We start from the raw sequence: 15,077 nt of genomic DNA, 5'->3' as shown, positions 1-15,077 counted from the left end.
CAGGGCAGGACTGTAGGCAGAGTCTTATCTTCCTGCTCTAAAACAGAGAAACCAAGGAAAGATCTGCCGAAAGGCCACCCCGAAGCACAAACATGTTCCTCGTCATAGAGAGAGACACAGACTGTCCTTCGGGGCGACCTGTGGGCAGATCTTTCCTTGGTTTCTCTGGCTTAGAGCATGAAGATAAGACTCTGCTTACAGTCCTGGAGCACGGACATCTCATTAACTGAAAACTTCTAACACTGATTACACAAGAACCACAAGAAGGATTTCTTCATCTCAGGTATCATTTTAATCAGTATAACAGCACCAACCTGATAATGCCTGTAGTTTACTTAGCAAAATCCTGCTGACAGGTTCACTTTAAGTAATGTGCCCAATGCCTATAGGCCCCATAAACATTAAAGAAAAAGTCAGATAAATGCATTGTTGTCAGCGAGATCCTGCTGACAGGTTCACTTTAAAGGTATTTTTCTCAAAATCGCAAATTACTTCATGATATTGAGTAACATGTTAATCACTGGGGGTCCAATTGCTTTGAACGCAGCTCCAGAAACCCCTTGAGCAGGGTTCTTGAATGGAGTTGAGCTATGCATCCTTGGCCTTCGCTGTTTGTTGTCAATTGGACTGATGGAAATAGCAGAGCTCTGTACTTGGCTTTCTCTGGCAGCCCCTGGCAATGAATGAAGCGAGGGTTGAGCACGTGCACCTATAATTCTCAACATATTACACAATTTATATCAGGAAAGATTTTCAACTTGAAAATTTAATCCTTCAAGACTCAATTCAACCCCTCCCTGATATTGGAGGTAGCGGTACGTCCTATATTGTGAAAGCAAATGGCGTAGATGATGCATGGGCTTCAGAGCTATGCCAGGAGTGATCAATAGGGACCACTGCATCTAGCTGATTGTGTGGGGGAGTGCTCGCCCTCTTTAACCTCTTTAGTGTAAAACTGACAGTCTAATACACTGCAATACATGGCAATTCTGTTGAAGTCTGTACAAAAGGTGAAATAAAACTTGATAAAAAAATGTAAAGAAAAATGGTATCATAAAAATGTCAACTCATCCTGCAAAAAAGCCCCCACTCCAATCTATCATCTGTTAATAGAAAATAAGGGGGTTTCCATTTTATTGGTAGCTCTGGAAAAGCGACATGACATCCAAAAAATATCCGTGCTTGCAAAGCCAAATTCTCTTCTTAGTTCCTGCTCAAACTACAGTTAGCGTCCACGTGTTTGGCATTGCTGTAGCAGGGTGAACACCCATAACAATTTACAGGGTGTCTGTCTCCAGAAGCACAAGCTGGACACAATGTATTGGGCACTACAATGTCATATTTGCAATTTTACGCATTACAATATTTCTTATAGCAATTTTACTGCATGCTTATTACTAGAAAGCACTTGCGGTGTCAAAATAGTTTTTATACCTGTAGTTGAATTCCCGGAGGGGTGTAATTTCCAAAATAAGGTCACTTTTGAGGCTACCGTGTTTTTAGAGGGTCTTTGCACAAGGCACCTGCAAACTATTACAGAAAAATCTGGACTTTAAAAGTCAAAAAACATTATTTCCTTTCCTAGACCTACCATGCACCCAAAAAGTAGATTTTGACTGGATAATGGGGTACTACTAATTTCAAAAGAAGCTATGTAACAAATTGTGGGGCCCATTTTCTCAAATTGCACCTTAAAAAACTGAAAAATCTAGAGCTAAACCAACATCTTCATGGCCTAATGGTATAAAATTCTGTGAAACACCTGCAAAGTCAAAATGCTCACTGCACCCCTAGATTAATTCCATGCAGGTTTTGTAAAATTAAGTCATTTTTTTTTTTTGGGGTGGAGGGTGGGATGGTTGCTGTTATGGCAACTCAAAGAGTCTGCAAATGTGACATGGTACCTGCAAACCTTTTCCGCAAAATCTGAACTCTAAGCTGACACTTACTGACTTATAGGCCCCTCAAGTCTCTTCAGAAGTAAAGTGGAGCCTAAAAAGCAGGGTTTTTTAAATTTTGTTTTTTTTTTAAAAAAACCCCTGCTGTTAAACATTTAAGGCTTCTAGTATCTTAACAAAATGAAAGGACATTCCTAAATGATGCAGACGTAAACTTTACTGTTTTTTGTGCTATGACTGCCTGATTTAAATGCACAATGAATTCAAATTTTAATAATTGATAATCACAGACGGTGATTCTTCATTGTAAGTCTACGTTCACATTTGCGGTCTGCGCCGCAGCGTCGCCGCATGCGTCATGCGCCCCTATATTTAACATGGGGGCGCATGGACATGCGTTGCACTTGCGTTTTGCGACGCATGCGTCACTGCGGCGCACGCGTCCGGGCGCAGAGGACGCAGCAAGTTGCATTTTTGCTGCGTCCAAAATCAACCAAAAAAAGGACGCATGCGTCGCAAAACGCAGCGTTATGCATGCGTTTTGCTGCGTTTTTGTGTGCGTTGCGTCGCCGACGCTGCGGCGCACAACGCAAATGTGAACGTAGCCTAAGAGCGTGCGACATGAGACTCCGAATTCCTTATTGTAAGAGCAGTTGGACTATGGACCTCTTTGCCATGTGATGTTTATTCACTAAGCAAGTTCACAGAACTATATATACTAGATTTCTGGATTTAGGACATTGATCCAGAGATTTATTCTGATTTGATATTTAGAGTCGAATAGTCTTTTTTCCCTTAACATGGGGCACTTCGCATCTACTGCATTGGGTTTTTGGCTTTTTGTTTATCAACATAATAGGACTATCGGTTGAGCTTGATGTGGACCCATACATCCTTGTAAAATGCCCATGTGCTGTCACCGGACACCAGATTGACCAATAGAGTTGAAAGCATCTATTCACACATCTATGAAAATCAATGATTCGAGAGTGAGATCCATGAAACTATGAGTATATCCTTTTCTGTTCTATGTGTGTGGATCAGATGCGGTCATACAAATTAGCAGGGATACATAAAACTCCAGAATGCTTCCAATTCGCATCTGTTATGAATTGGAATAAGGGAAGAGAGTCAAATGGCCATATAACTCCGACAGGGATCGCATTGCAAAGCTCGGACTGGCTGGCAGCTTTCCTGACCCAACCATTGTAGCATGTATATCTATGCAGCTGACATGATCGGGTCAGGAGTGCCGCCGGCCAGTCCAAGGATTACATTGCGATCCCCGTCCGAGTTATACGGCCATCTGATTCTTCCTTAAAAGCCAACTTTCCAGGGGTCCGTTTGCTTAGAAAGAAGCACATCTATTTAGTGAGAAAAAAAATCTAGAAAAGAATAAAAACGGAAGCAACTATTATAACCCCTAGGAAAAAAAATCAATCCATTTCTCTTGGATGTGGGAATGCAGCTGGGTTCACACAACCTTTTGTCTGTTTTGTTTTAGAACCCAACAAACAGAATTCATGTTCAAAACGATTCCGTTGCCCAACTGATGCAAACAAAAGCAAGAACTGCTGCTTTGATTAGTACCGAGTCCGTCTGGGTTCATTTTCCTTTTGTCGGAAAGAAAATCTGATCTATTTCAAACTTGAATTCTGTTTGTCTGATCCTGGAACGGAAAAGACAAATGAAATCCCCGAACGCGGATGTCAACCCGACCTTACAGAGTGTTTGACCATCTTCACGGTGCAACATCATAGATGGCGGAGTAATACAACCCAGACCATTTGCTATTTCAGTTTTCCAGTCTCTGCTGATGTGGCAGGCGGCTTGTATCCAACTGACTGATTAAATACTCCAGCCATTCGTTACCATCCTGTTACAGTTTGTCTATCTGGTTCAGTTGTTTTCGTTCACTAAGTCTGATTAATAGTCTGATTACTATCTAACAGGGAGAATATGTGCGGATCAGCAGATTATCTTTCCACTGACTTTACTTACAAAGAATGAGTTTCCTGGTTATAGATGTAGACGACAGATTTTCGGCCGGTGGTAGGGAAGTGTGTGTGATCTCTGAATAATATAGCTAAACATTTTATATTTCTAGTCATGGTGTACAAGAATGCTTGTGTTACAGGCCAGATATTAAGTATTCAGATCCATGTTTTTTTTAGACGTCTTATGAGCGGGTTCCGTTCTGTAAAACATCAGAAAAAGCGCTTAGAAAAAAAATTGAAAGACTACCGGTATTCATTTTATTGCTAAACATCTTGCTGTTCATATATTCAGAGTTTTGAGGGTTTTGTTTTATCACTTTAGGTTTCCAAGTGATAAACCAAGTGACCTGACCGTTCTTAATTCATTTCCAGCTATGAATCCACTCCATAATTTACAAAAGAAATTAATAAGATGGCTAAAAAAAATCCATGAGAGTCATGTAAGCAATTTTCCTTAAAGAGAATGCTAGCATTTAATTTATTGCTTAACGGATTTTAAAAAAGGTTAACAGAAAACACCCAAGAAAAACATTAACAAAACGCTACAAGAAATGCTAAGACAGTCACAAAAATACTTTGGGCCAAAAAAAAAAAAACCCAGCATTTCATAAAGCGATTTTCGCTACGATTGTTTTTCATCATTGGAAAAAAACGTAATTTGAACATACCCTAAATTTCCAATAAAATTTAGCTGCAACAGGATTTCAGAAAAAAATTCCAAAAGTGGCCCAGGATACAGAAAAATGAAAAAAAAAAATAGCAAAAACTGTAATAGGGTAAAAGAAAAAGCTATACAGTACTCACCTGTTATGTATCCTTATCTTATGTGCCCCAAAATGATATTAATGAAAATATATTTTCGCCGAAGAGGCCCTCATACATGTTCATTGACAAAAAAAGGTACAGCTCTCAGAAAATAGCCACACAAAACAAACTTTTTTTTAGAGTTATACTTGTTGGTTTTCACTAATAAAATATATAAAAATCTTTTGCAAGTTTGGTATCGATGTTATCATATTGAGATGAAGAATCATGTTGGCAGGTCATTGTTTCCATACATTGAATGCCGTAAAAACAGAAACCTCAAAAAATAATGGAAGAATTGCTATTTTTTCACCATTTCATTGCACTTGGCATTTTGTTCCTGTTTTTATTAAATTATATGGTAAAATGAATGATATCAGTGACATAATTACAAGACTACATTTCATCCCTCGAAAAAAATAAGGCCTGATCTGGCTATGCCAACAGAAAAATAAAAAGTTGGAATACGGGAAGGAAAACAAATGAAAATTGGTGGTGGGGAGGGGTTAAGCCGGGCATACAAATATCAAGGAACCTTCGTTCGGCAGAATTCTCTCTTACCAGTCTCTTTTATTTCACTAGGGTTGTCAGGGCTCGGGTTTCCAAGGTGTAATTCGTGAATCTTAAACACCGTATACTGGGGTCACTGAGTGTGTGCACATCTCTATATAGAAGAACAGCGCTCCACCGGGTGTAGTAGTCCAGAAGAATCTTTATTTAGCCATATAGCATAAGCAACGTTTCGACCATATGCTGGTCTTTTTCAAGCATGCTTGAAAAAGACCAGCATATGGTCGAAACGTTGCTTATGCTATATGGCTAAATAAAGATTCTTCTGGACTACTACACCCGGTGGAGCGCTGTTCTTCTATATAGAGATTGACGTTTTACCCAGGAGGGTTCCCTGGATATGGAACGAGCGCCCAAATGAGTGAGTGCTGTCAGTCACCTGTATATTCTACTTGAGTGTGTGCACATGTGATTGCCTCAATTGCTGTCACTCCCAGACTGCGTGCGGCCGTATTATGGAGCAAGTCGTGGCCTTTTGTTGTCATGAAAAGTGAGCTACACCTTATTAATAAAATAAACTCTTGTTTACTGATCTTGCAACTGCAACAGGTAGTAGGTAAAACACTTGAATTCATCATCTGCATTACATTACAGAGGCACAAACATTTTGGTTACGAACAGCGGCACGTAACTTGTGAAGAACATTGCTGAAGAACAACAGGTTAAGCTAAGGACCTACATCTTGCCAGCACAGGGCCAGGAAGATGTATTTTGCTGGGCCCACTGTACCCAGTACTACACTGGACTATATTAGGGAGCTCTTCCGACTTCTATACCGCACGGATTTGTCCCAGCCTGGTTGATACCATATTCCTTCACTAATACCTCCAGGTCTGGCAAACACTAAAACTTGTGCTTAAAAATGTCTTTCACTAGGTACTCCAACTTGCCTGCTGCTGAAGAACTGCCCCCACTCTAACTTGAACTTCCTTGTACATACTGCTGTCACTGCTGAGAGTATCTTCCTTCTCTGAAGTGGAACAATTGGCTATAAAAACAGGAACTAAGCTCCTAGTGCCCACTTACACTTCCCCAAACAATGGACCAGCCTTACAGTTAACCCTGTCAACCCTGAACACAAGAAAGCTGACTCCTATATGAGGATAACAGACACAATAATATACAGGTCACACAATACATAAAATGTCTTCAGAGAGGGTGTTCAACATCTTCCCCACCTTTACAGGGAGAGAAAAATGCCTTAAAAATTGCTATGTCAAATTTTCCTAGCTTTCGCATCCACACACAATTTTTGAAAATACAGACATAGAGTTGGATTAGGCATTTGCAGCAGTAAGAATAGTCGGCTCTGTTGCTGAACATACAGATTGCATACAGTCTTCCATCCATAATGTTGACATATGGAGAAAATGATGTGAATAATTTCTTTTTAACACAGAATCTTGTCTTCAGTCGCAGCCAAGGTGTCAGGAATAAACTTGTTTCCCAGAGATGAAATACAAAGTTGTATTTACTTCTGAATATAGTTATATTATTAAAATGAGAAGTTCTTGAATGAGGAATCTAAAAGAAGGTTTGATTTATTGTCTTGTATATTCAGCTGCTGTGTTATTTCCTACTGGAGGGATGACCCTAGATATTACGTACGTAGGGCAGTGTAGTGATCACTGTGTAAGGGACACACGGGTCAAGATGGAGCTCTGCTGACATAGTCACCAGTGAAACGGGGCTCTGGGTGTGTTTGTGTGTTGGTATCTTCTTTCATGATTTTACTCCCAGACCAAATAATGCTGGATGACATAACAAGTCAGGACCCAATAACCTCATAAGGAAGGAGTCACTCAGGGATAGAAGAATAAACGGTTGTGTACTGAATACGTGGGTGGAACATACCATATATGTAATAGACAGCAGGAATCAAGCTTTATTTTAGCATCTTATACACAATACAGAGGTTCTCGCTTTATGGTTTAAATTGGAGGCACTTATCTTGTGAACATCATTGCAGTCATACAGTAGACAATTTACAGGCAGTATTTACTTTTAATTTATAATCATAAAGCTTAAAGGGAACCTGTCACCCCCAAAATGGAAGTTGAGCTAAGCCCACCAGCATCAGGGGCTTATCTACAGCATTCTATAATGCTGTAGATAAGCCCCCGATGTAACCTGAAAGATGAGAAAAAGGTTAGATTATACTCACGCGGGCAGTCCGATCCGATGGGCGTCGCGGTCCGGGGCCTCCCATCTTCTTACGATCACGTCCTCTTCTTGTCTTCACGCCGCAGCTCCAGCACAGGCGTACTTTGTCTGCCCTGTTGAGGGCAGAGCAAAGTACTGCAGTGCGCAGTCGCCAGGAAAGGTCAGAGAGGCCCAGCGCCTGCGCACTGCAGTACTTTGCTCTGCCCTCAACAGTGCAGACAAAGTACGCCTGCACCGGAGCCGCGGCATGAAGACAAGAAGAGGACGTCATCCTATGAAGATGGGAGGCCCCAGACCGGACAGCGACGCCCATCGGACCGGACCGCAGCAGGACCGCCCCTGGGTGAGTATAATCTAACCTCTTTTTCTCATCTTTCAGGATACATCGGGGGCTTAACTACAGCCTTACAGAACGCTGTAGATAAGCCCCTTATGCCAGTAGGCTTAGCTCACCTTCCATTTTGGAGGTGACAGGTTCCCTTTAAAGTGTAACTTTAATTTTTTTGTAATCATTTTGTCCGACATGGAAAGTTATGAACCTTTACAAATCACTTTATTACGGTCACTGCCAGCATCTGTACTCCAAGTGAGTGCATTCTGATATCCATGCAGCCGAAACTAGGCTAATAAACGGGGAAAAGCAGGCGTTTGGAAGCCACTTACGGTACATGCAATTTTGTTTTTTTAGGAATGAAGGCAAATCCCCTAATAGGGTGATTTGTAAAGTTTCATAACTTTCAATGCTGGTCAAAATTATTAAATAAATTAATTAATGAAAGTTTAGTTGCCCTTTTAAAAGAGGAATTGTTTCAAGAACATGAAAAGCATGGAGGTCTTATGTGACAAATTTTTAGACATTGTTAGAAATACCAGTTGTATTTTGTGATGTTTTGCTTCTGTTAGGCCATGTATACTTGATGGCGTGAACGGCTCATGACAGTGTGACCAGTTATTGGCATGTAATGGCTACAGAGTTATATATGATCATTGGCAGTGTGTCGTTGGGGATTTTTACCCCTCCCCAAAATCCATGTCGGGTGTTTTGAGTGGTTTCAGGGGCTGAACTCGCTCCACACATGGTATATGGTGGTCGTATTTACAGCCAGCACCCACCATTAATAACAGCTGCTGTTGCTATTAGCCCCTTTAATTCATGCAATCGACTAATCACTGACAGAGGCCTAAGGGTGGCACGTAGATTTGGTGATGGCCTTGTCCCTATAGCTGCCAGCTTTGTGCTATCTGGATCACCATTTTGTCTACTTACTGCAATACTATACTTTTATGGTATAAAAAAACCTCTAATAAGATTAATTGAAAAAAAAAAATTAAACATCTTTTTTTCTCCCAGTTAAATGTAAAGAAATAAAAAAAATTTTGTATCACCACATCCGCAAAAGTACAATATATCACAATATAAAATTATTTAACCTGTATGATAAAGAATATTATGCAAAAAAATTACCCGTTTTTCTACCACTGGTTACCAAAAAAATGCAATAAAAGGCTTTCAAAATGTTTTACGTATCCCAAAATGGAATCAATGAAAACATCAACTCACCAGGCAAGAAACAAACTCCACAAAGGAAAAATAAAATACTGTAGTTGCTAGTCTCAATGGCGACAAAAACAAATTATGTATTTATTTTTTTCAAATTTCTGAACCAAAAAAACAATAGCGGAACTGTGTTTTTTTTTTTTCCCCACAACTTCACCGCCACTTGGAATTTTTATTGTGTTTTTCAGTGCATGATATGTTAAGATAAATGGTGTCATCCAAAACTACAGCTCATCCTACGAAGCCTTTACATGGGTGTGTTGCACAAAAAAAAAGTTATGGCTCTTGGAAGAGGGGGAGGGAAAAAAATAAAGAAAAGGAAAAATTAGCCAAGGTTGGAAGGGGGTTAAAAGTTTGTATGTGAACTACTATAAGCAGCTACCAGAATGTTTTTGTACAGCTGGAAACCCCCTAGAATTCAGTGTAGTAATGTAATTACTTCTTAAACTAACATTATTTTTTCGGAGACTAATTTAGCCAATTCTGCTTTTCTTCTCCCCTAGGGGTTCCGTCATTGGAAGCAGTAGGATGAAGCCTTCTGTATTGACTAGTGGGCTTATGCTCTATATTCTGTATATATGTGTAGAGATCGGCAATCAACATAAGGTCAGCCCAAGAAAGTTAAAACAGATAAAAAAGGAGGTTGCCAACTATAGAGATATCGCTAAATCCATTATCGACCTTGCCGTCTATGGCAGCGCCCAGAACAGATCCTACGAGAGGTTGGCCCTCTTTGTTGACACCATTGGGAACAGAGTCAGTGGCTCTGATAATCTCAAAAATGCAATTAAGTACATGTATAATGCCCTGCAAGAAGACAAGTTACAGAATGTGTCACTAGAGCCTGTCAAAATCCCACACTGGGAACGTGGAAAAGAGTTGGCCATGATGATCCAGCCACGGAAGAAAAATCTGGCTATACTTGGACTTGGAGGCAGTGTCGGAACTCCAGTGGAAGGTAGGACACAAGTTTGTACTAGATCAGATTCATGTTCCATCCCCTGACTTCACATCAAAATTACATGATCTAGATTTATCTATATAACATATGTCTTAAAGGGGATCTGGCATGAGGTCAAGAGTGACCAGGTTTTGTGTTTATTTTATTCCCGCTGCTCCTTTGAGTATTACATTTTTTGTTTTTTTCAAAATCTGCTACACAGTTCCAGACATTTAGGCATTTTTATTTAGTTCTAATTGTTATGATGTTTTACAAGGGGCGTGGCTCACAAGGTAGTTATGCAGATAAACCTAAAGACACACCCCTACAGAATCCCGTGAGGACCGCCCTCTTAGTGAAGACCATGTAAATAAACACTAAATAAAAAGGCCCAAATCTCTGGAACTGTATGGTGGATTTTGAAAAAAACAAAAAAAGGAAAACTCAGGGGTGAAATGAGAATAAACCAAGAGCAAAAACTGACCACTTTGACTCTGTGATTGGTCCCAGTAATGCGATGCGCCTGTGCTGAGAAATTGTGTACTGAAGCTACATGCACTTACACCGCCATACCAGTAGTTGCAGCGTTACTACAAGAGTGGTCTCATTTTTATGGCGCGTTACTACAAGAGTGGTCTCATTTTTATTGAGCGTTACTACAAGAGTGGTCTCAATTTTATTGAGCGTTACTACAAGAGTAGTCTCAGTTTTATTGATCGTTATTACAAGAGTGGTCTCAATTGTATTCAGCGTTACTACAAGAGTGGTCTCATTTTTATTGAGCGTTACTACAAGAGTGGTCTCAGTTTTATTGAGCGTTACTACAAGAGTGGTCTCCATTTTATTGAGCATTACAACAAGAGTGGTCTCATTTTTATTGAGCGTTACTACAAGAGTGGTCTCAATTGTATTCAGCGTTACTACAAGAGTGGTCTCAGTTTTATTGAGCGTTATTACAAGAGTGGTCTCATTTTTATGGCGCGTTACTACAAGAGTGGTCTCCATTTTATTGAGCGTTACTACAAGAGTGGTCTCATGTTCATTGAGCGTTACTACAAGAGTGGTCTCATTTTTATTGAGCGTTACTACAAGAGTGGTCTCATTTTTATTGAGCGTTACTACAAGACTGGTCTCATTTTTATTGTATTGTTGTATTGGGAACTATACAGCCACAACGCCAGGTTTAATTGTTAAAGCCTCCCGACAGATTATTTTTAAGGGTATGGTCACTTATAATTTATAAGCTGCCGATCTTCGGTCTCGATTTGCATGCAGGAGTCTGCTGCATACTGCATTAACCCAACGGAGAGAAATGACCTGGAGGATGCGTTGGTATACATGCAACGTGTAAGAGCATGTTCACATTGGCCCTTAAACAGACAAAACCTAAGATACTTCTACTCCCGTTCATTTTCCCTTAGGTTCTCACACTCAGTGCACACTTTCTTTAAGCTGGACATTATACGTTATTTAGCTTCTCATTGCTGGGTGTCCACAGTTGGACCTCGTTCCTGCTTGGCCCTTATTCACGTTGAGGTCATTTTTGACACATGTTAAAGTTTTAATACTAGAGGTTAGGACCATCCCGATTTGGGCACACCTTGTCGCTGTTACGATGGCTTCACTCTGGAGCAAAAGCCATTTGCAAACAGTGTTATTTTTTTTCCCCAGTAGGTGCAGATTACCCCCAGATCTGCAAAACCAACCATTTTTAAAAAGTGCACTGTTTGCAAAGTTTAACATAAGAGTACACTACACAGAGCCCCGTGCACTTTCGCGCTCCCTATCTTCATTTCTAGCCTGTGTCTGTATGATTTGGCCTTTTGTGATGGTGTCTCTTCCAATGTGACTGCTGCAGCCAATCACGGGCTTTTTTAAAAATTTTTGCCATATTTGCAGAAGTTGAACTTTACACCAATCTTTGGAAAAAGTTGTATGAATCAATGTGTGTTCCTTGCTGTGGATGTCTCCACAGTTTTGTAGCTTAATTGCTGCAGGAATTCTGCCCCGTGTAGTTGAACCATAAAATGGTGACCTGTTGCCGAAACCCTCTGTCGATACAGATCTTATTTTTAAGTTGCAGTCCAAACATAAAGACGACCCAACACTTGTCATAAATATATCATTTTGTTACCTGGTGATAAATAAATCTGCCATTGTTTTTCTTGTTGTTCCTGTTCCTTTCCGTTCCTGAGATATTTTCTCCTCTTCCTTGTATGCAAATGTAGTCTTGTTAGCCAAGTGGGTGTGTTACTCAACTGTTACTGTTCTCTGAGTCTTCTTGAAGAACATGCCCAATTGGTTAAAGCACTTTTTATATACTGGAAATAGAGGGCCATATCTCAGGAACATAGAGGCACTGGAAGAAAAGGAAAACAACGCCAGAGTCAGAGGAACAGTGGGATTTATACCTGGTTGATAAATGACTGGTCCGATTTAAAGGCCTCATGATCACGGCAAAGCTGTGATCAGTAAGACAGAGCATGTTGTACAATGCGACTCCATCCTTTGTGCGTCACCATATGGCTCTCTGTGTGATGCTTCTAGGGGATTGTGGCTTTGTAATATGTCATGTAAGGGAATATTTCATACCTTTTTTAGTTGGATTTCTTATGAATCAGATTAAAAAATGTAAAAACTCTGTATACTTCAGTATGAAGTTGGGGGAATGTTGAGGTACAAAAGTGTGTAGGTGACTCATTATGGCTCCATACAACTCTTAAGTTTGTACACAGCAGTAATACAACCATGCAAGTTTTCCAAAATATCTATTGATCGTAATTATATTTGACTATATAATTAATAATTACTAGAAGTCATTGAAGCGAACCAGTTACAAGTATTCAACAACCAAGTCCATATTTGCATCATATGAAAAACTGCACCAAAATCGGTTCCCAAATCTCAGATAAGCAGGAGTGGTAAGAGCACAGCAGCCCAATAGTGGCCGCTGACTGGCTGCAGGGCTCATGTGGCATAACAGTGTCATGCGGGCTTTGGGAGCCGACATCGGCAGTGCAGGAAGTGAGTATAAGGTGTTATTATTTTACAAGGGGGACTACTTTATTTGGAAAAGGGTTGTCCATGTAGTGGACAACTAACCTTAAATGCTCTTGTCATTGGTGGGGACCAAAAAGTCCTTTTGGCCCATATGAGAAGACCAATACTATTATAGACCCTTGATAGTTGAAGACCCTGTTGGACATTTTGAATTGGTGCCCACTAATTTCAAGTTACCCCACTGGCCACTTCAAAAACCAAAAATCTTCATTTGGTGGCTATGGGTACACGGATTGTAATGCTGAAAATGTGAACACAATTAGGTGCACAGATGATATGCAGCAGTTCTGGGCACTGTTAACAGGTTATGGGCGCGAGTATTGTTGTTTAGGGTTCTGGTTTTTCTGTGGCCCACCGTGTCTTGACAATGTTAGGGCTGCAGACCAAACCCTAAACTGCTCCCATTATGGGGTTCAACAGATACTTTTGGGATCCACCCAATATCCTTGATAGATTACCAAGGCATTGATGGAAAACTGATGGAAAAATGTGAACATGCGCCCTTAAATCCAACAGAAATCTCATGAATGATGAATAGTTGGGGGTGCATCGTACATAGACTCTATATAGCGAGGTCTAGCATTGAAACTAACATTTGCCTAGTACCATAAATATCTTGTAAGAAATTAAAGCATAGAAACAAAATCAGGGAAAATCAGGTAACAGTGCTGCTATTGTTCCAACTACAAAAGTGAGAAGTGCATTGTAGCAGCCCCAGGCAGGGCTCACATGTACTGAAAGCATATTAGCAATAAAAATAGAAAATAAAGCATGGATGACAAAATGAACCCTTTGGGGGTGACGAATGTTTCTAAATCATTTGAGCGTTCACAGAAGACAGGCAGCGCTTACTCCCCTGACAGCTAATTTAGACAGAACTCAAGCTAAGGTGACAAAACCAAAACAAGCGTTACCCAGTATTGTTCTCGGCACACAATGCAGGATTATACAAGGCTGCATATCGTGGCTTATTGTGAAGTTCTACTGTTATACATGTTCATTTTTATCGAGTTTGACTTTCTCAAATATTCCGTGCTCCATCATTTTATATATCCTCTGTCTGTGACCTGCTTGAAATTATTGAAAATATATGGTGACTATAATGCATACATCTACGTAAATGGGTTCTCCAGGAAAAAAACACATTAATAACTAAAAGTAATGTTGTTATAAATAAACTTCTAAATACATCTAAGTAGCAATTGTATTGTCTAAGGAGGTTATTAAAATAGAATAAAAATGGTTGCCAACTTGTTGCCCTGACAAAAACCTGTCTCATAATGATTATAGTCCGGGAGCATGTGAGCTCTTCCTAGTAATACTGGAAATACCATAAGTACTGAGGTGAGAAGATGCTGCTCACACTGCTGTCCACCCTGTTTGATCTAACGCTGGAGATACCAGAGGTGCTGAAGTAAGAAGATGCTGCTCACACTGCTGTCCACCCTGTCCATCTAATCTAACGCTGGAGATACCAGAAATGCTGAGATAAGAAGAGGCAGCTCATAGTGCTGTCCACCCTATCTGATCTACTGTAATACTGGAGATACCAGGAGTGCTGAGGTAAGAAGAGGCTGCTGTAAGATTGTAGTAGCATCGTACTCAGTGAAGAGGCAGTGACCCACAAAGTTCAAACACAAAAGTCTCTTTTAATGTGTTTCCTCTCAGCATTAAAGTCCAATTCACATAAATGCACATAACTTCAGTGTATATTATCAGTATTCAGTTTACACCAGTTCATAGCAATGCAAATCACATGGCTTTAGATTGCGGTCTCTAAACAGGCCAGACTTCCCTTTTCCAGTTTCCCTGGGCGACCGCACGCCATATTACAGTCTCCATACATCTCCATACACACAGCCTCATATGTTGCAGACACTACACACGCCAGCCCTCCTCTGACTAGTTCTCGTGAGTGTCCTGCATCGATGTATCACAGTCTCTTTACTCACACAGTCGTACACAGTCCAGTATATCCTCCGGATAGCAGCCGGGCACCATATTCACCTATTTGCAATCATTACACATGCTAATCCTCCTTCGGGCACAGGACATCCAGCTCCGGGCACAGGACTTGTCCACATCCG

The 15,077-nt window shown here is 40.4% G+C and overlaps 1 protein-coding gene across 3 annotated transcripts in view; it reads left to right on the top strand.

Annotated features, from left to right (window-relative positions):
• Positions 1–15,077, top strand: part of CPQ (carboxypeptidase Q) — a 606,939-nt gene that overhangs the window by 39,063 nt on the left and 552,799 nt on the right. For 2 of the 3 annotated variants that reach the window (XM_077270925.1, XM_077270926.1), the window contains exon 2: positions 9,494–9,948. In XM_077270925.1, the coding sequence (XP_077127040.1) occupies positions 9,519–9,948 (430 nt within the window). In that variant the 5' untranslated portion in view covers positions 9,494–9,518. Of the gene's footprint in view, positions 1–3,621; positions 3,645–9,493; positions 9,949–15,077 lie in introns of those variants that run through there. The other variant, XM_077270927.1, reaches the window with a different exon arrangement.

This window comes from Ranitomeya variabilis, chromosome 6, assembly GCF_051348905.1.
Source record: "Ranitomeya variabilis isolate aRanVar5 chromosome 6, aRanVar5.hap1, whole genome shotgun sequence".
Taxonomy (NCBI): Eukaryota; Metazoa; Chordata; class Amphibia; order Anura; family Dendrobatidae; genus Ranitomeya; species Ranitomeya variabilis.
This window is presented reverse-complemented; position numbering and strand designations above follow the sequence as displayed.